The 22563-nt window shown below is 33.7% G+C and overlaps 1 protein-coding gene and 1 long non-coding RNA gene across 2 annotated transcripts; both read left to right on the forward strand.

The window, feature by feature from the left end:
- Positions 1 to 249: 249 nt before the first annotated feature.
- On the forward strand, positions 250 to 2602 carry LOC131611330 (uncharacterized). The gene is made up of 2 exons (XR_009286861.1): positions 250 to 906; positions 2036 to 2602. It is a non-coding gene; the product is annotated as an uncharacterized LOC131611330 (long non-coding RNA).
- A 1720-nt stretch (positions 2603 to 4322) lies between these two features.
- Positions 4323 to 5039, forward strand: LOC131613363 (uncharacterized). Its single transcript, XM_058885037.1, has 2 exons — positions 4323 to 4456; positions 4577 to 5039. The coding sequence occupies exons 1-2, from the start codon at positions 4323 to 4325 to the stop codon at positions 5037 to 5039; spliced, it is 597 nt and encodes a 198-aa protein (XP_058741020.1).
- The last annotated feature ends 17524 nt before the right edge of the window (positions 5040 to 22563 follow it).

A 22563-nucleotide genomic window follows, 5' to 3' on the forward strand; every position in this document is an offset into this window, starting at 1 on the left:
AACTACTAAATCCAATTAATTTTAAAAATATTCTTTTATTTTAAATATTTATAAATAATTTCTATAAAGCAAATATATATATATATATATATATATATATATATATATATATATATATATATATATATATATATATATATATATATATATATATATATATATATATATATATATATATATATATATATATATATATATATATATATATATAATGTCATGCCATTTTATATTGTGGTTGGTAATGTGTTGGTACCATAGTACTGAATTTATATTGCAAGTGGTCATGTGTAGTGTAGCCACTAATACGCGTGTTGCTAGCCTTAGCTAGTAGTATCAACTATCAACTAGATATGGAAGAGAGTGTGGATAACGCTTCTTTGTTCCCCTATATTCCAAACGCATACATTCATTTATCACCTCTATGGCCATAAGATTGATGACGTTAGGGTATTATTTTTCATCTCGTATTTAATGGTCGGGGGTTCATATTGATTCCTTAGTTTTAAAAATAGTTTGTTTGGCCTCTCCATTTTTCTATTTGTTTGAAGTTTATCTTTATTTATAGTAGTTCTTCTTCAATCCCATCAAGGACTTCATCTACAACCTTGCGAATTAGGTACATATAATCATATTGAAAATTGAGATCCCTAGTACGAATAAGGGTTCGTTACACTTCTTGTGCATTCCAAGAACAAAAAAAAAATGTTGTCTACAAACTCGTCTTTGTTTCCAAACTTTTTTGGTAATGATGGAGAAGACAGTGATATTACTAAATTTAGGGTTTATTCATCTTCTTCAAAGAAGCAATGGAGTCCTAGTTGTTGGTGAGAAAACTTGATTGTGCTTTGAAGGGAAACACGAATTAAGAGTTTTAGAAAGTAAATTTAGGAATGTCCACACTATAAGGTATGAGTTCTCTTTTAATATTTCAATTTAATTTGGCACTTTGTCTAATGTTTTTGAAAATTCACGCATGGGACTACTCAGAATTGATGTGACTATTTTCTTTGGTATTATGATAAAGTGAAAGATGATAAAGACGTATATGCAAAAAAAAAAAAAGATTTGTAATTTTACCAAAAGAAAATGAAGATCAACATCATAAATTAGTTCAATGTGAAGGAAGAATTGAAAGACGAAAACGCAAAATAAAAGTAAGAGTTAGAACAACTTGAAGTGGCTCTCAAGAACACAATGAAGTGGAAGAATTTATATAAAAAAATCATATTTTGTAATTATATATAAGTGTTTTAATGTACAATTTGATATTTTAATTATGTAATTTTCTCCCTGTTAATTTAGGTTTGACTTGATTTTGTAATGTAATTTTAGATGAATGGAATGAAAATCAAGTTTTAATCTTTACCCTTTAATACATGTTTGTGGTATACTCTTTTTTATGGCATCATTTTCACCTTAATTTGACATACCAAAAATATTTTTGATTTGATTTAAACCTCAATTTGACAGATCAAATATGTTTATGGTATATATTTGGTTTATTTTGAAAATCAATTTGACATTATTTTAGTAGAGTTGAATGCATCATTCCTTTATTAGATGCATCTTCATTGAATTAATAAACAATAGTCAATAAACATTCTTGTATCAGTAAAAAATAATCATTAAACATAGAATGACAAAATATTAAATCGCATTCATTAATTACCAATCTCGTCAAGGACATAATACCAAAACAGAGTACCAAAAGACATCTAACTTAACCCAATACATCAAAAAATAACTCAATACGTCATACAAAGTTTCAAAAGACATTTAAATTGACATTATAGTCATCCTAAAACAAAACAGAGTTCCAAAAGGCATCTAACTTAACATTATTGTTATCCTAAATCAAAATAGAGTTCCAAAAGAAATCTAATTTGTCTTCTTGCTTGGTTGAGATGAACAGGGTTTTTGTTAGAACAAGATTGGTTCTGCAATACGTCTCTGAGTTTTGATGATAACAATGTGTATGTGGGTATGAACAATTTTGTTATACTAACGTTTGTTTTGTTGAGTACTTAACAAACAGGTTATGATTTTGATGAAAAGGCGTGGCCAAAACATCAGAAGCCACCAGGTTATGTGTCCGCGCTACATACGTTCTAATGAACAGTAGAAACCACTTCAGAAGCAGAAGCATCTGAAGTCATCACTCTGTTACGAAGTCTGAATAAACCAGTTCTGAAGACCACGTGTTGTAAGACTCTGAAGACGTAGTTCTGAAGACTTGAAGCTCTGAAGACTTAAGTTTCTGAAGACAGAGGATTCTGAAGACCAAGTGCTGAATACTCTAAAGATGTGACTCTGAAGACTTGAAGTTCTAAAGAATTCAAAGCTTTTCTCTTTTCTTCCAACTCATGTTGTGAGCCTCTGAAGTTCAATAAAGAAGAAGATAATGTACTATGTAGTACAAGGTACAAATGAATGTTTCGTTCCACTACCAAGAAAGGAAGGGCGTTGCATAATATCTTGTCCCTCACTACGTTCAAGCCTCCAAACTTCTGAAAGTTTCAGAACTGTCCTCCAACAGATATACTATTGTATTAGTTATATAAAGGCTTAAAGACTCAAAGAAGAAGCTGCCAATTCACGATCACATTCATTCTGTATAGACTATCAATAAGCTTCATATTCTTTTAATCTTAGATTTGAAATAGAAATTTTACATTCAACTTGTGTAGAAGCACTTAATTGTAAATAAACCCTGATCAAAGGTTGTTTGATTGTTCCTTGAGGAACTGAGTGAAAGTGAATTTGATATCCATGATATGTTGGAATATATATATATATATATATATATATATATATATATATATATATATATATATATATATATATATATATTTATATGTACTATGTGAATGTATCTTGTTGATAATGATCATTTAAATGTGTATGTATCGAGATGTGGATTGAATAAATGATAATGTTAGACTTGAATACATGTGATTGATTGATGTATGTTAGGTGATGCATTGTTTGGAAGTGAAGTCATGTTGTGTAATCTTATGCAAAGTTGTAAGGATGTGATTGTGTAGTTTAAGAGATAAAGAGATCATCTTAAATGCATGAGTCTTGTTTTTTTGCACACGTACACAAGCATGAGTCTTTGAAAGAGACAATGTTGGGTAATCTTCTGAAGATTATTTGTTTGTCCCAAACCTAGCGCGGTATGGGGTTTGAAAGCTTAATATGGAATGAGGCTTTTGAGGTGGTTATCTAGTCTATAGAGGAAAGACAATCGGCATGACCGGAAATGATAACGAATGGGATCCACATGCATATCGCATTGAGTCACACTTGAGTCACACGTGTCGGTGTGAAATGTTATTGTTGGTGTGATTTATGTGATATGAATTGTGTGGAATGATTTTGATGGATATGCATATATGTAGATTTGGTGATTCGTTTGATATGAATGGTTGTTGTGTTATGAATGTGATATATGTAATTTGGAACATATGTGACGTAGATGTGAGTTTATATGTATTAATGATATATGTATATATGTGGATATGTGAATCATGTTTAATCGCTTAGAATTGAATGAGCTATGTTGTATAACATGAACATGCGAATCTTGATTAATTGCATATGATGCATGTTTATGGGAAGATTGATGAATTCTTGAAATGTATTCTTATTGTATTTTACATTTCCCATTATTATGTTTTCTATAAGAAGTTGAATTCTCACCCTTCTGTTTGAATGTTATCTTTTGTTGGTAACGCGCAGGTTTCGTGGATAGAGATGCTTCGAAGGAGGCTTAGCTTAGAGATTTAGATCTCTTGTAAGGTGATGTGACTAAGTAGTCACTTGTGCTCTGGTCATATGTAACACATGGAATTTGGGTTTATATTTTTATAACTCGTTGTTATGAGATATTTGTTTACTCATATTGTATTTCGTATTTGAATACGTTATTTTGTTGATGAATGGCCTTGAGCCGAAATAGTGAGACATGGTAGATGGTGTATGGGAATCATCCGATTTTACCATTTATTTGATGAGATGATTATTTCGCTGTGTTTTCGCATGTTGCTTTAAATCCTGTATTATTCAGAAATGACCATTGCATGTTGTTTTATTTTGAAATATGTGTAACGCCCTCGTGAGATGCATGTTTCTTTACTCTAATTTATGCAAATGTATGCCTTATTTGTTTAGTATAGAATTGAGGGTGTTACATAGTGGTATCAGAGCACGGTCGGTCAGTTGGCCAAGTCGTTTATGTTTTCCTATCCCTTTTATATTGGATTTGTGTATCTGACACGATCAATACTGTTTGTCTGTCGATCGTTGGATGTCTTAGGAAAATGTTTGCGGGAAGGAATGGTGACGTTAATGTCGAGGCATTGACGAGGTGGGATGGTGCGATTGGACAAGTGCCGCAAGAGAATGCTGGTAATGGAGGAAAGGATGAGTTCTGTGCTTTTAGAGAGTTTCGAAGGTACAATCCGCCGACCTTTGAAGGAGAGTATGGACCGGACAAAGCACAAGCATGGATGAAAGAAATTGAGAAGATCTTTCAAGTCATGAATTGTACTGATGTACAGAAGGTACGGTTTAGTACTCACATGCTGACGAAAGGAGCTGAGGATTGGTGGACTAATACCGTGCAGATATTCGATGAGGAAGGCGTTGAAGTTACATGGACTCTTTTCTGTGGTGCATTCTTGGAAAACTATTTTCCAGAAGATGTACGTGAAAAGAAAGAAGTGGTATTTCTGAAGTTGAAACGAGAAAGAGGACAATACCGTGGGAAACCGTATGATAATAAGAAGAAGCAAAAATCTGGTTTTGGCGGTAAGCCAAGTGGAGGAAGAGCTTCTACTTTGATTAAGTGCTACAAGTGTGGCAAGCTGGGTCACAAAGTTTTTGATTGTGAAATTGGTTCGGGTAGGATTTGCTACAGTTGTGGTGAGCAAGGACACATCAGTGCCAGGTGCGACACGTCAAAGAAGGAGCAAGCGAAGGCGAAAGTGTTTGTGTTGTCTGGTGATGAGGCCACTGCTAAAGATAGGATAATCTGAGGTATGTGCTTTATTAATGGTACACCTTTGATTGCTATTATGATAATAGTGCAACACATTCTTTCATTTCTTTGGATTGTGCTAAGAGATTGGATCTTGTCTTATCTGATACGCATAGAAGTCTGGTTATTGATACATTTGCTATGAGTTATGTGTTTACTTCTTTTGTATGTTTGATTTGAACGTGGATTAGCTTGGTAGGAATTTTGAAATTGATTTAATCTGCTTTCCGCTAGACCAATTTGTTGAGAATCTTAGTATGAACTGTCTAGAGGTAAGGCGAGTAATTGCAATCGTAAGGGAGATTTTGGGCCTTAGTGCTTTAGGTGATTTTGAGTACAAGTTCTGAAGGAACACTATTATAGTTTAGTAATAGAGGTTTATGTTCCATCATGGTTGTCGGATACTATTAACAAATTAAGGAACTGGTCACCCTTAATCTATTGTTGATAGGAGACGGGATCGTATAGGACGAGATAGATTTGTCTTACTAACTTGGTAGTGTATAAAGTGACTAGAGAGGAATTGAAGAGTCAATTTGAGGGATTATTTGAGAAGAGAATCATTCGTCTGAGTGTGTATCGACGTGGGGTGCACCTGTTTTGTTAGTTATTAAGAAGGAAGGTTCTATGAGGCTTTGTGTTGATTATAGGCAATTGAACAAAGTGATGATTAAGAACAAGTATCCACTTCCGAGGATTGATGATTTGATGGATCAGTTGGTTGGAGCTTGTGTGTTTAGCAAGATTGATTTGAGGTCTGGGTATCATCAGATTCGTGTGAAGGCGCAGGATATTCAAAATACTGCTTTTAGAACAAAGTATGGTCATTGTGAGTATTCTGTTATGTCGTTTGGTGTGACTAATGCACCTGGTGTATTCATGGAGTATATGAATAGGATTTTTCATGATTATCTTGATAAGTTTGTGGTTGTGTTCATTGATGATATTTTGATCTATTCCAAGAGTGAAGATGATCATGCTGAGCATTTGAGAATTGTGTTATCGGTGTTGAAAGAGAAGAGGTTGTTTGCTAAGCTTTCTAAGTGCAAATTTTGGTTGAAGGAAGTGAGTTTTCTTGGCCATGTGATCTCTAGTGGAGGTATTTTTGTTGACCCGTCGAAGATTGAAGCTATATCTCAATGGGAAGCTCCTAAGTCTGTTTCTGAGATTAGAAGTTTTCTTTGTTTGGCTGGTTATTATAGGAAGTTCATTGAAGGATTTTCTAAGTTATCTTTACCGTTGACGTTGTTGACTAGGAAAAGCTAAGCTTCTATTTGGACTTCGCAATGTGAAGCGAATTTTCAAGAGCTTAAGAGAAGGTTGACTACGGCTCCTATTTTGATTTTGTCGGATCCGTTAGTATCGTTTGTGGTGTTTGCGTCTGTATTTCGGATGTTGCGGATTTGAGAAAGAGAATTCTTGAGGAAGGGCATAGAAGTGGTTTGAGTATTCATCTCGGTGCTACTAAAATGTATCAAGATTTGGGGAAATTATTTTGGTGGCAAGGTATGAAGAAAGATATAGCGGAGTTTGTTTATTCATGTTTGACTTATCAAAAGTCAAAGATTGGACATCAAAAACCGTCTGGTTTGATGCAACCGTTATCTATTCCCGAGTGGAAGTGGGATGGTATCTCTATGGATTTTATTTCGGGTTTGCCGAGGACATCGAGTAATTGGGAAGAAATTTGGGTCATTGTGGATAGATTGACAAAATGTGCTCATTTTATTCCGATGAGGATGGATTATTCGATGGAAAGACTTGCTAAGTTGTACATCGAGAGGATTGTGAGTTTGTATGGTATTATGTCGAGTATTATTTTGGATCGAGATCCGAAGTTTTCTTCTAGATTTTGAGGAGGATTGCAGAGTTATTTGGGATTAGAAGAGAAGGTACTTGAAGGTTGAATGAAAGATTTGTACCTGGGGTTAGTTGCTTGAGGAGAATTTTCGAGGACGAAAATCTTTTAAGTGGGAGAGAGTTGTAACAGCCCGATTCTTATTAGTATTTTTATTAATTATATTAGTGATTATATTATTTGGTGTTTTTAATAATTATTTATTTATTTAGTTATTATGTGATATAATAATTATTTGAATATTTGATTATGTATGTAATAGTGTTATTTAGGTTAATTGAGTTATTAGAATGATATAACTAATTGGGCCTAATTAATTAGAATGAGAATTGGGTGGGTTAAGCCCAATATAACAAGAATAGAGTTAGTAAGGGGTTATGTTAGAAAACCCTAGAATTAGAGAGAAAGATAGAAAGATAGAAAGAAGAGAAAAGAGGCCAGAGGAAGAGAAGAAGGAAGTAGATTCTTGAAGATAGGAGGAGATTAATTCAAGGTAAGGGTTAGAATCCAAGTTCTTATAGACTATATGATTGGGTAATGTATTTTGTTGTGATTATCTCTTCATCTTTGCAATTTCATACAAACCTAGAAATGTAGGATTTGTGCTAATTTCTTGGATTTTTGTGATTAAGCATGATTTTAATGATACATGTGGTTCAATAATGATTAATACTGGTTGTATTTGATGTTTATTGATGTTTGGAAGTGATTTGGAGTAGTTGGATGTAGTTTTCGCAGTTCTGTGTTTTGCTGTTTTTTTTCTGAAAATCGCAGGGCCCGCTAAGCGGAGCTGCGAAAATGAATAGCTACTGCCTAGTCCCGCTGGTGGTCCGCTGAGCGGACCCTGTTTTACAAAACTTTTTCCAAACTTTGAAATGTCATAACTATTGATCCGTAACTCCTTTTTAGGTGTCGTTTGAAGCATATCGAAGCTTAAATAATTGTATATATGATAGGGTAGGATTAGTTGGCAATTGTTTAATTTAATTATGATGTTAATTGGGAATAACATGTAACTATATGTGTATGTTATGGATGAATTGTGCATGATCAATGTTCATGGATGTATGATGTGATATGATAACCGTGAATTATGTGATTGGTTGCTAAAGGCTAGTTGATGTGGAATGGTTTAAATTTGATGTTAATATATGGATAACATGTGATTACTTATGTGTGCATTATGAATTAATGACTTGTGGTTAATATTCATAGATGTGTTAAGTGAATGTGATATCCATGATATGTTGGAATGAATATATATATATATATATATGTACTATTTGAATGTATCTTATTGATAATGATCATTTAAATGTGTATGTATCGAGATGTGGATTGAATAAATGATAATGTTAGACTTGAATACATGTGATTGATTGATGTATGTTAGGTGATGCATTGTTTGGAAGTGAAGTCATGTTATGTAATGTTATACAAAGTTGTAAAGATGTGATTGTGTAGTTTAAGAGATAAAGAGATCATCTTAAATGCACGAGTCTTGTTTTGTTGCACACGTACACAAGCATGAGTCTTTGAAAGAGACAATGTTGGGTAATCTTGTGAAGATTATTTGTTTGTCCCAAACCTAGCGCAGTATGGGGTTTGAAAGCTTAACGCGGAATGAGGCTGTGAGATATTGGATCGAACTCTAGTATTGTCGAAGGGTAGCTTCTTGGTTCGACAGTTCGACAGAGTTAAGCATGAAGTCGAAGGATTGTTCACATGCTGGTGTCGAAGTGTGCATGCTGTAGTCGAAGATGGGTCTAGCATGCAGATGTCAAAGATGCTAGAGTTGTTAGCATGTTAAATTAGGTTTTAGTGTTTAAACCCTAATTTGTTAAGTTAGCTTGTTTATTAAGTTGGCTTGTGTAATGGGCCTTGCTGAAAAAGCCCATTAGTTAGTATGTTAGGTTTTATTATAAATAGCATACTAGTCTCTCATCATTGCTAAGCTGCAAATCCTAATTTAGGGTGAGAGAGGTTATTTGTTATTCTTGTAAACTTGTAATCTTGTTTTAAGAGAAAGTGAAAGAATAGCAGTTATAACCAATTCTTGTGTTCCTCTTCTTCCTTGTCCTTTATTCTTCCTTGTTTTATACTTTGTTCTTGGCATTGAATTCACAACAAATTGGTGCGGTGAGCGTGGAGAAGATGCCTTCAACAAAGTATGAGATTGAAAAGTTCACCGGAGTGAATGATTTCGGTCTGTGGCGCTTGAAGATGAAAGCCCTACTGGTTCAGCAGGGTTGTTTGGAAGCGTTGAAGGGAGAGGCAGCCATGAATGCTGCATTAACGGCAGCGGAGAAGACAACTATGATCGAGAAAGCACACAGCGCAATTCTGTTGAGCCTTGGTGATAAGGTTCTCCGGCAGGTATCAAAGGAGACGACGGCATCAGGGTTATGGGTGAAACTTGAAAGTTTGTATATGACCAAATCGCTGGTAAATCGACTCTACCTGAAGCAAGCTTTGTATTCATTCAAGATGATTGAAGACAAAGTATTGGCTGAGCAGTTGGATATGTTCAACAAGCTGATTCTTGATCTTGAAAATATTGATGTGAAGATCGATGATGAAGATCAAGCGCTGTTACTATTGTGTTCTTTGCCTCGATCACATGCTCACTTCAAAGAAACTCTCTTGTATGGAAGGGAGTCCCTGACGTTTGAAGAAGTTCAATCAGCCTTGTACTCTAAGGACTTGAATGAACGAAAGGAGCATAAACCTTCGACTGTTGGCGAAGGTTTGGCCGTTAAAGGAAAACTCTTACGAAAGGATGGTAAGTTCGACAAGAAGAAAGGCAAAAGCCAGTCGAAGACTTATAGTGGCGAAGCATCTGGCATTGGATGCTACCATTGTAAGAAGGAGGGTCACACAAGAAAGGTGTGCCCTGAACGCTTGAAATATCATGGAGGTAAGGATAATGGCAACGCTGCCATTGTTCAAGATGATTTCGAATCATCTGATGTTCTTGTGGTTTCAAGCAGTGACTCTAAGAAGGAGTGGATTATGGATTCAGGTTGCACTTGGCACATGACTCCAAACAAAGACTTGTTCGAGGAATTATGTGATCAAGATGGTGGATCAGTATTGCTGGGAAACAACAAGGCTTGCAAGATTGCAGGTGTTGGATCTGTGAGATTCAAGCTCCATGATGAGTCAATAAGGTTGTTGACTGAAGTCAGGTATGTTCCTGATTTGAAGAGAAATCTGCTTTCTCTTGGTGAATTCGACAAGAAAGGATATGTTTTCCAAGGAGAGAAAAGTATCCTAAGAGTCATGAAGGGTTCGAAGGAAGTCTTGAGAGGCGTGAAGAAACAAGGCTTGTATACCCTTGAGGCTGAAGTTGTAAGTGGTTCGACAAATGTTGCATCCACGAAACCTTTGTCGAAAACAGAAATCTGGCACATGAGATTGGGCCATGTCAGTGAAAGGGGTCTGGTCGAATTAGGGAAACAAAATCTGCTTGGTGGAGACAAAGTCGAAAAGCTGAAGTTTTGTGAACCCTGTGTACTTGGAAAATCTTGCAGAGTGAAGTTCAACAAAGGCAAACAAAGAACACATGGATCCCTTGATTACATCCATGCTGATCTTTGGGGGCCTGCAAGGTGTCCATCACATTCAGGAGCAAGGTATTTTCTATCCATAGTAGATGATTATTCCAGAAAATTATGGGTATTCATCCAGAAGACTAAGGATGAAACTTTTGAGAATTTCAAAAGTTGGAAGACTCTGGTTGAAAATCAGACTGGCAGAAAGGTCAAGAGGTTGAGAACCGACAATGGCCTTGAATTTTGCAATGAGGCATTCGACGGTTTTTGTGCTGCCTCTGGTATTGCAAGGCATAGAACTACTGCAGGTACTCCACAGCAAAATGGTTTGGCTGAAAGGTTTAATCGAACTATTTTGGAGAGAGTCAGATGCATGTTGACTAGTGCGGGGTTAACAAAGGTGTTCTGGGCTGAGGCTGTTTCGACAGCAACATATCTGATAAACAGATGTCCTTCGACAGCGATAGATATGAAGACACCTGAAGAAGTTTGGTCGGGACATCCACCAGATCTCGACAAACTGAGAGTATTTGGCTGCGTAGCCTATGCTCACATTAGGCAAGACAAGGTCGAACCTAGAGCTCTGAAATGCATGTTCATGGGATACCCTGAAGGAGTCAAAGCTTATAGGCTATGGTGCCTAGAGCCAGGTCACAGGAGGTGTATCACCAGTCGAGATGTAGTTTTCAATGAAGTTGAAATGGCTTTTAAGAAAACTGATGATGTTGGTCGAAGTACAGAAACATCTGACGAAGAGCTGGAACAGGTAGAGATTCCTGTTGAGGTGGAGCATGTTGATGCTGAATTGCATATCCCAGATGAAGTCGAAGAAGAAGCAGAAGATGCTGAAGTTGAGGAAACTGACGATGACTACCTATTGTCGAGAGATAGGTCGAGAAGAGTCATCAAGCCACCTCAGAGACTTGGATATGCAGATCTTATAGCTTATGCCTTAATCTCTGCAAGTGAGGTTCTAGACGAAGAACCTAGAGACTATAAGGAAGTTATGAGGAGTCGAAATAAGACTGAATGGCTGAAGGCCATGGATGATGAGATGAAATCTCTTCATGATAATCATACTTGGGAACTGATCAAGAAACCTGTTGGGGCAAGGTTAGTCAGCTGTAAATGGATTTTCAAAGTTAAGGAAGGAATTGAAGGAGTGACGTCGAAAAGATACAAGGCAAGGTTAGTTGCAAGGGGTTTCACTCAGAAAGAAGGTGTCGACTTCAATGATGTGTTTTCTCCTGTTGTGAAGCATAGGTCCATTCGAATGTTGCTTGCCATGGTGGCACAGTTCGATCTTGAACTGGAACAGATGGATGTGAAGACTGCGTTCTTGTATGGTGATCTAGATGAAACGATCCTGATGAGGCAACCTGAAGGGTATGTCGAAAAGGGGAAGGAAGATTATGTGTGCAAGTTAAAGAGATCTTTGTATGGTTTGAAACAATCTCCTCGACAGTGGAATAGGAGATTCGACAAGTTCATGGCACACATAAGTTTCATTAGAAGTCAGTTCGACCACTGCGTTTACTTCAGATTTCGACCTGGTAATTCATTTGTTATTTTGTTGCTTTATGTGGATGATATTCTCATAGCAAGCAACAGTGTCGAAGATGTGATGAGGGTGAAGGCTGAACTCAATAAGGAGTTCGATATGAAGGATCTGGGAGCTGCTTCCAGGATTCTTGGAATTGACATTCGAAGAGATAGAAAGAAGTCGAAGTTATGCCTATCTCAAGAGGCATATCTACGGAAGATTCTTGAAAAGTTTGGTATGTCGAATTCGAAGCCAGTTGTGACTCCAACAAACCCTCAATTCAAGCTGAGTATTGATCAGTGTCCCAGTACTGATGTCGAAAGAGCCTATATGAATAGCATCCCATATGCTAATATAGTCGGTTCTTTGATGTATGCTATGGTCTGAACTAGACCCGACATAGCACCAATTTGTTGTGAATTCAATGCCAAGAACAAAGTATAAAACAAGGAAGAATAAAGGACAAGGAAGAAGAGGAACACAAGAATTGGTTATAACTGCTATTCTTTCACTTTCTCTTAAAACAAGATTACAAGTTTACAAGAATAACAAATAACCTCTCTCACCCTAAATTAGGATTTGCAGCTTAGCAATGATGAGAGACTAGTATGCTATTTATAATAAAACCTAACATACTAACTAATGGGCTTTTTCAGCAAGGCCCATTACACAAGCCAACTTAATAAACAAGCTAACTTAACAAATTAGGGTTTAAACACTAAAACCTAATTTAACATGCTAACAACTCTAGCATCTTTGACATCTGCGTGCTAGACCCATCTTCGACTACAGCATGCACACTTCGACACCAGCATGTGAACAATCCTTCGACTTCATGCTTAACTCTGTCGAACTGTCGAACCAAGAAGCTACCCTTCGACAATACTAGAGTTCGATCCAATATCTCACAAATCTCCACCTTGGACCTAACTCTACAACGTCAAGGAAGAAACTAGCTTTCTTCATGCAGCTTTATCAACTGCATACAGTGGAAAAACTTGCAACTCGGCAATGTCTTGGTGATCATATCAGCAGCATTGTCTTCAGTCGAAACCTTCAGCACTTGGACTTCTCCACGCTCGATTACTCCTCTGACGAAATGCAGCCTCACATCAATGTGCTTAGTTCGCTCATGATAGGCTGAATTTTTCGACAGGTGTATTGCACTTTGACTATCACTTTTAACAGTGATACCTCGACCTTGAAGTTTCAGCTCATTCGCAAAACCTTCAAGCCACAATGCTTCTTTCACAGCTTCAGTTAAGGCAATATACTCCGCTTCAGTGGTTGATAGAGCAACAACCTTCTGAAGTGTTGCTTTCCAACTAATTGCAGTGCCAAACATAGTGAAAACATATCCAGAAATAGATTTTCTGGAATCCATACAACCTGCATAATCAGAGTCGACATATCCTTCTATTACTGCTTTACTATCTTCACCCAAGGCTCCACCATAAATTAGGACTCTATTCAGAGACCCATTTATGTACCTTAAAATCCACTTCAATGCTTGCCAGTGAGCCTTTCCAGGATTCGCCATGTACCTGCTTACAAGACTTACTGCGTATGCTATGTCGGGTCTAGTACAGACCATAGCATACATCAAAGAACCGACTATATTAGCATATGGGATGCTATTCATATAGGCTCTTTCGACATCAGTACTGGGACACTGATCAATACTCAGCTTGAATTGAGGGTTTGTTGGAGTCACAACTGACTTCGAATTCGACAGAGGCTTTTGAGGTGGTTATCTAGTCTATAGGGGAAAGACAATCGGCATGATCGAAAATGATAACGGATGGGACCCACATGCATATCGCATTGAGTCACACTTGAGTCGCACGTGTCGGTGTGAAATGTTATTGTTGGTGTGATTTATGTGATATGAATTGTGTGGAATGATTTTGATGGATATGCATATATGTAGATTTGGTGATTCGTTTGATATGAATGGTTGTTGTGTTATGAATGTGATATATGTGATTTGGAACATATGTGACGTAGATGTGAGTTTATATGTATTAATGATATATGTATATATGTGGATATGTGAATCATGTTTGATTGCTTAGAATTGAATGAGCTATGTTGTATGACATGAACATGCGAATCTTGATTAATTGCATATGATACATGTTTATGGGAAGAGTGATGAATTCTTGAAATGTATTCTTATTGTATTTTACATTTCCCATTATTATGTTTTCTATAAGAAGTTGAATTCTCACCCTTCTATTTGAATGTTATCCTTTGTTGGTAACGCGCAGGTTTCGTGGATAGAGATGCTTCGAAGGAGGCTTAGCTCAGAGATTTAGATCTCTTGTAAGGTGTCTTGACTAGGTAGTCACTTGTGCTCTCGTCATATGTAACACTTGGAATTTGGGTTTATATTTTTATAACTCGTTGTTATGAGATATTTGTTTACTCATATTGTATTTCGTATTTGAACACGTTATTTTGTTGATGAATGGCCTTGAGCCGAAATATTGATACATGGTAGATGGTGTATGGGAACTATCCGATTTTACCATTTATTTGATGAGATGATTATTCTGCTGTGTTTCCGCATGTTGCTTTAAATCCCGTGTTATTCGGAAATGACCATTGCATGTTGTTTTATTTTGAAATATGTGTAACGGACCTCGTGAGATGCATGCTTCTTTATTCTGATTTATGCAAATGTATGCCTTATTTGTTTAGTATAGAATCGGGGGTGTTACAAAGCTAACCGAACAAGAATTAAGCCTCAACTCTCCTTGAATCAAGCTTACGAACTCCACTTTCAGAGCTTCAAAGTTGAACTTCTACATGTAGTTGTCTCCACCAACTCACCTCAATTCTTTTGCTGTAATGTAGTTCTTGACTCTCTAATACTCATAGCATCATTCGTTTTCAACTGTGGATATGTTTGCTTCATCTATTTTCAATTTTTATAAATTTTTTTTCTCTGGTTTTTTCCAAATCGAGTACGATATGACAAAAATAAATTTGGCGCGAGAGCATGGTTATGATCGTTTTGAAGAGACAAATCTAATGGCACTAATCTGAGCTCCTAATTTTACAATCCATGGAGCGTGATTTCAGAGAGGCTGGAGGTTGAAGACGATGACGTGTTCGTCTTCAACCAATGAAATAATGCCACGCTTATTTTCAAAATTTGATTTAAATGTGATTCAGTGTTTTATTCATAGATGACCATGATATGCACATCACGCCAGATCCATGGGATCTGATTACTAACGCGTTTTAACATTGATCAGATGGTCCACTTTTTTTTGGCTTTATTTTATTTTTCAAATTTGTTTTATCTTCAAAAATTAATAACTCTTCCATTTTAATTCCCAAAAATACCAAAGTTTTTTTATAAAATTTTCTTTTATTTTTCTCTTTCTTTATATTTTCCATATTTTAATTTTTTATTATACTATTTTCTTGATTTTTGCTTTGTTTACTCAATTTTAATTTATTTAAAAATAGGTTTGAGTTTCCAAAAATTACCAAAACTTTTTCTAAAAATATTATATAGTTTTTCTGATTTTATTATAGTCTCACGTGAAATTTAATTGGTGTTTAGATACTCGTTAAGTATTTCACCAATAATTTCTCATTATTTGACCATTTAAAATCCCTTTTATTCCTTTAAATTGGATTTTATTTCTTTTGATAATTGGTTCTGACTTTTATTATATTTTGTGATTTAATTTCTCCCTCCATCTAATTTCTTTTGATTTGTGGGTGTAAGTCTTGATAAATGCATTATATAGAGGTTATGATTTTATCACTCTTCTAATGGATCATTAAGATGAAATCCCATGATTATCAAAAGAATTCATCTGGACACTTGGTTTTGATTTCAATCCATTCCCCTCCCTCTTCATCTCAATCTCATTCTTGTTTTTGTTTGTTATTTTACATGTGTTGCAAATTTTAGGAGAATGATTTACATATCATTTCTCTAATTTGCTTTCAAATACATAAATTGTTATTGATCGGCCTCGTTGTAGGGTGACTTCTATATAAGTTACTTGGTGATTACTTAACATACCGCTAAATTTGTCCCGTATCGAAAAATGATCATTCGTGGCCTAAACATATGTTTATAAGCCCAATGATGATTGATTATTTGACAATTGGCTCAATACGTTTGAAAACTTATTGTTAGGAGGTTTTGGTCTTATCATTCCTCCAATGAGTTTTCATCAACTTTAACCTAAGCTCATTATTCAACCATTATTGATCATTAACTTTAACAATCGACTTCTAACCACTAACTTCTAACTTTATTTTATGTTTCTTTTACTATTTTATGCCTTAATTTTATTATTCCTCATTCATCATCATGTTTATGTTTATGTTCATTTTCCCTTTGTCCACTTGAACATATGTTTATGCTTATGCATTTTTCTCTTTGTCCATTTGGACTTTTATTTTGTTCTTAAAACATTAATAATCAACTTGAACAATAAAAAGACTTAAGGCTCTCTTAAACTATGGTTACTATCCCTAGGCATTCTGGAGTTTTAGACCTCTTGAATTTAGTATTAGGAGTCTTGTTACCTTGAGACCCCTGGACCTTGTGCTATCTTATATGTTATGTTTGTCTGAAGTCCTTGAATTTTACTCCAAGATATTGGGAATTTTGTCTGTGTGCAGGTACTATGTTTGAAAAAATCTTGATATGCTATGTTTATGCAAGTTCATCTGGAAGAAAACTAATATTTGTGAAGTTATGCTTAAATGAGATCATTACCTTGGAGCTTTGGTTTATTTTAGTTCATGTTCCTTGTTTTCTATATTTATGAGTTAAATTCAAGGGTAGGGAATACTTATGTTGACTTTATGTCAAGTGTTGGCTTCTTGATTAGTTAGATTGTTCTTGTCCTTAGATTTTACTTCATGCATTAGGATAGTCCCTTCTTCTCCTCCCATCTTCTTAAATTTTAAAAACTTTCCCCTCTATTTCAAAATTTTCTTAGGTTTGCAAACTTTTAAAACTCTTTTGATAAAAATTTCTTCCAAAATCCTTTGCCTTTTATGGTTTATTTTCTTAAAATTCTATTTCTAAAGTTTAGGCATGATTAATCATCATGGTGGAGATGTAATCCCCTAACCCCTTGATATTGATTGATATGATTGACTCTTTTCCAATTGAAAGAGCTAATGGCATGCTTGTTGATTTATCCAAGTTAGAGCCCTTCTTTCATTTGTGATGCAAAGGATCCATCTTTTCTCATGTTCAAGTATGATTGGTTGAGTTTTCTCTCTTATGATGATAAAGTGTCTATCCTATTTTAAAACAAAACATTTGTTTCCCTTTTAAGTGGAACTACAGTTGCTCTGAATTCTCCATTGTGCTCAGGCGGTATGTAGACACAAGATGTTACGTCTTGCCGAGCATAATTTTTAAGACCAAACACAAACTCTCTTTTGCACAAAATTCTTTTCTTTTTACACTGATTTTTAAAAAGGTTCCTAAGGAGTACCACTTATGTAAGGGGTGCTAATACATTTTCCTTGCATAATCAACCATCGTACCTAAGATCTCTGCTTTTTATTATTTTTGATTTAAAAACTTCTTTGAATTTTATTTCGCTCTTTTCCCTTTTATTTTGGAAACAATAAAGCGTGGTGGCGGATTTCACTAAAATAATGAGTAAAGTCTATTAATGACTTTTGTCTCAATTTTGTACCGCTACAGGTCTTCCGCTATTTAAAAATAAATGTACAAAGTTTTGGTTACAATAAATAATCAGACAAGATTGAACACTTCAAATTAAATTAATGGTTAATCAAACACAAGTATAAATTTGAGATCCCTTTTGTTGTAGTAGAACACTCTAAATTGCTGAAATCACAAGGTCTTTTTTTATCGTGACTCAAGAATATTGATAGACACAAATATCCACTCCAAGCTTTTGTTCTGCGATAATCTTTACTTGATCTTATCGGTTCCTTGTATGAGCCCTTGTTCTACCCAAATATTTTTAAAATTCTCAACTATGTTCTGCAACTATCTTCTTTTGATACTATTGTAGTTTTTATTGGAGTACAAAATAATCTCTTCTTTTCTAGAAGTTATTCTCCAACGACTATCATCACAACATTGAATCTTCAATCTGATAAATACACAAAAAACTTCACACACAAAAATATTAAATTTTCTAATGTACCTTTTTTTACCACTCACACTCAATCTTGAGAGTTGAGCACCACAAAAATGGGGTTTCTTGTTTCAAGATTGAAAATGATTAGGTATCTTGAAGAAACCCACACAACTCCTAAACAGGTCTTACTCAATCAACACACTATGAAATGTTTCTATGAGTTTGGCTTGTGAAAGAAGGCACATAAAAAGAACACTCATGATTTTCTAAATTTGTGAAAAGTATGGCTTGAGATCATTTTTATAATACACAAATTGAGCATCTTCTAATTTACTCATGAATATCAAATATCATAGTGAGTTAGAGAAAGTGCAAGAATTAGGTCAATAAAAATGTGCATATTCTAATACACAAATTTATGAAACATCATAGTGAGTTATTTTTTGGGTCGATCAAAATGCGGTTTTCTATCGCTTTTGTTGTATTGAAGAATTTTTTAGAGAGAGAAACGTAGAGAGATAAAGAGAGACATTCTTAAGATTCATTGTTTTAAGAATTATAAGACTATTAGAGTGTGTTAGGATGAGGTAGTTAAAAAAATTTAAGAAATTTAAATTTCTAAGCAATAAAAATATTCAATTGAGATTCATTCATTTTTAAAGTCTTTTCATCATTCAATTTATTTAGTCATTTTTATAAATTTTAAAATTTTGGGACCAAATTTAAAATTTGAAAACCAAGTTGCAATTTCAAAAATTTCTAAAGCGACTAATTTGTATAATTTAAAAATTATTTCCTCCATCTCACAATAGGTGTCCTCTTTTCAATTTTTATTTGTCTCAAATTATTTGTCCATTTAGAATATTAATGTAATATTTATTATTTCCTTCCACTAACTTACTCTTATTTATTGTATTTTAATTTATTTAAATACTCCACTATCTATTATTAATAATATTATTTTAATAAATGAGACTCATTTTATCATTGAAATCAACATAATTAATTATTTTCTTAAAAAGTGTGAAAATCTTTTAAAAAAAAATACCTATTATGAGACGGAAGTATTAAAGACCGGTTTGCATTTTTTTTAAATTCATCTTGTATGACATTTAGGGAAATAAATTTTGGAAAATGTGACATGTATGTGATAGCTTCGAAATTGTGCTCTAAAAATTTTAAAGTCCACTCTATAACAAAATAAAACTATATAAATATGGGCCCATCCTACTACCTGTTCTACACTGTACATATCATCCAATAATGCAACAGACATAGTACTGACACGTACGGTACCTAAAAAGATTTACCACATCATTTCTTTCCTTTTTCATCACTCTGTTTTTCTTCTTTTTCATCTCTCTTCCAAATTTAGAAACCTTACATAGAACAGAGAAGCCCCACACTATAGTTGAGTCACATATGTTTAACATTGTACTAGTATTAGTGTGTCCCATTTGTGACATGAATCATATCAATCGTAATATGAATACAACACACATTTCAATGATTGTGTTCTTTTATTGTCCTTCATACTCCTAATGTAACACATTATTTAGAAGTGTACTCTAGAGAAAACAAAAAGAGATTTGTGTACAATATCTTTTTGCATCAGAATATAGATTTCAAACAAATAGAATGACATATTAGTTCCAATTTTGTTGTGTTTCTTTTTTAATATATATGATATCGAATTTAGTTCTTCTAGAATGAATTGGCGATTGGCGCTGAATTTAGTAAGAATGATCACAGTTCCTAATTCAAATTGATTAATGAAAATTAGTTTGGATTGGGTGAATAGATAGTGATGGTTTTTTAAATAATAAAGCTGGTGACCTTATTCAAGTAAGATCCAATATAACTCATTTATTTCAAGCATAAAAAATAACAAACAAAATTGAACTCAATTTGTCTATAATTATCTCTTGTTGTTTACTTCCTATCCTTTCAACCCAACATGAAAATCAAATTTTAGATTATCTTTTTAAAAAAGTTATTGATTTCTAAATATCAATAATTCGATTATATTAATGTTTAAATATAAATAAACATTGTCATTAATAATTGAATCATAAACCAACCGTGTAAATATTAGAGAACACACCCTCAAGACCCAAACTTTTACCACTAGACCACACACACGTAGACTTTTTAGTTGAATTGATGATATTAAATTGAATGTAAATTTTGCTAATTTTTAAAAGTGTTTTATGATATTAAATTGATGTACTTTTTGAATTATAAGGATGAGATTTAGAGAATTTATTACTAATATTACATTTTGAATTACTTTTGAAAAAAATTTAAAGGTTGGTGTTTTCTTCTTTTTGTAAAACAAGTGAATTAGCCAACCAGAGCCCAACATCAACTACCTATCAAACCTAAAGCAAGTTTAGACATTAGTTTTAACCTCCCACCACCACTTCTATATGACCCCACATTTTAAAGTCTTTTAGTTTTATCGTTATACCCTTCATTAAATATTGAAATTTAAAAAAGATATATCTGAAATTATGCACCAAAAGATTTCAGAAATATAGATTTTTCGATAGTCAGTGAAGTAAATTTTTTTTTTCTACATTAATTTTTATCGAATTATTGACTCGATAAAAAACTATTTAATAAAATATATACATATAATAAAAATTATGCTACATGTAAGAATACAAAGCATATTAGGATGACTTTCTAACTTTGTCTTCCACGTGCCTAATGTGTCCGGCGTATGTTGATTCTCGAGTTTTTTACTTCTTCAGTACAATTTTGTCTCCAACGAGAGACAAATACGACATTGTATCTACAAGCAATAGGGTCACCTATAACAGAAATTGTCATTCATTTATCCATACTTTGCACACCCAAGTGCTCAACTCATAATACATTTCTAATTGTAGAGATCGTGTCATAGAATAAATTGGAAAACAATTGAGGGTGTTGATGAACTTGAGTATCTAACTGTGTTCGAATCAAATGCAATAACATTAAACTGACGTATATGTACTTGTTCGTTGTTGTGTTCCCTAAATGAGTGACTCAGTTAGTCCAAACAGCAACAAACCTTTCTTTATAAGGTGTCAACCATGTTTCACTAAATAAAAGAATATCAGCACAAACAGCCCCAAAGTGCTTCAAGTGTTCGACAAACTCGGATTCTCTATTTGAATACATGTTGTTCCATAGACCCATGACATTCACCTTCCAACCATGTTAATACTTCAGATCGGGACTGAAATATTTGTCATTTACAACATATAAAGAGTAAATTATCAATATTACAGTGACGGAAAACTCTAAAAATTTGAAATTGTAACATAGAAAATATATAGCGTCAGTGGTGAAAAATTGCGTAAAATCTGTACAAATCTGGAGAAGACATTGACGGTTCAGGATCACACAAATAAAGCATTATTCTACAGCACTACCAGAAATTTGGAAAATAGGCAAAATTCCGATATACCAGTTCACCAGAAATTTTGAAAATTTCCAATATGATTTTGGCTTTTCTCAGATAAATACTGAAATTTCCAAACTTACTGGTATTTCTTCACCGGAAATTTTGTTATTCCAATAAAAGGGCGATATTTTTTCAAGACCGGATTTTTCATAAATGTAATTTTTTTTTTTTAGTAAAGAATAACAAATGCATTTTTGTTATTAAAAAAATATGTGTAGGAGTGCTAGATATAAATGAGGAGGTGGCAAGTTAAAATCTGTTTGGACTACGAGTTAATTTAATCATCTTAAACCGACTCTTGTACTATTCTAGTTTACCTTTTATTAATGATATAAAAAATCGAAAAGTCATAATAATTTTTTATATTTTTTTTTACTAATATAGTTTATTTAAAAATATCTACAACTTATTTACAACAATACATAAATATAAATAAATGTTATCACAAATTTTAAACTTTTGTATAAATTAAAAAATAATAATAGCAAATAATAAAGAATATGATAAAAAATGAACATTAGTATCTATAATATAAGAAAATTAATGGTTGTGGAAAAGTCCAAAATACCCTTACTTGATTTTTTGCCACCACATTAAAATTGTGGTTTTTTGGTCTTTGTACCATAAAGTTCTTAATTTTATTATTAAAATAATACAACTCTTATATTTTATCAAACTTATCAAATCTCTCTCTATTCTCTATTTTTTCTCTTTCATCACTTTCTCACTTCTTTCTTCCAAAAAAACTATCAATCTATAATATAAGAAAATTAATGGTTGTGGAAAAGTCCAAAATACCCTTATTTGATTTTTTGTCACCACATTAAAATTGTGATTTTTTGGTCTTTGTACCATAAAGTTCTTGATTTTATTATTAAAATAATACAACTCTTATATTAATATAGTTCATTAATGAAGTTTATACAATTAAAATAATTAAAATAATGTTTGCACAAATAAATATTAGAAAAATTATCATTTGTTATTGATGTCATTTCACAAATAT

This window comes from Vicia villosa, linkage group LG6 (genome assembly GCF_029867415.1).
Source record: "Vicia villosa cultivar HV-30 ecotype Madison, WI linkage group LG6, Vvil1.0, whole genome shotgun sequence".
Taxonomy (NCBI): domain Eukaryota; kingdom Viridiplantae; phylum Streptophyta; class Magnoliopsida; order Fabales; family Fabaceae; genus Vicia; species Vicia villosa.

Coding starts and splice junctions, on each gene's coding strand:
- LOC131613363 (XM_058885037.1), top strand. CDS start 4,323: ATGTTTGCGGGAAGGAATGGTGACGTTAATGTCGAGGCATTGACGAGG. Junction 4,457..4,576: donor GCTTTTAGAGAGTTTCGAAG/GTACAATCCGCC, acceptor GGTACGGTTTAG/TACTCACATGCTGACGAAAG.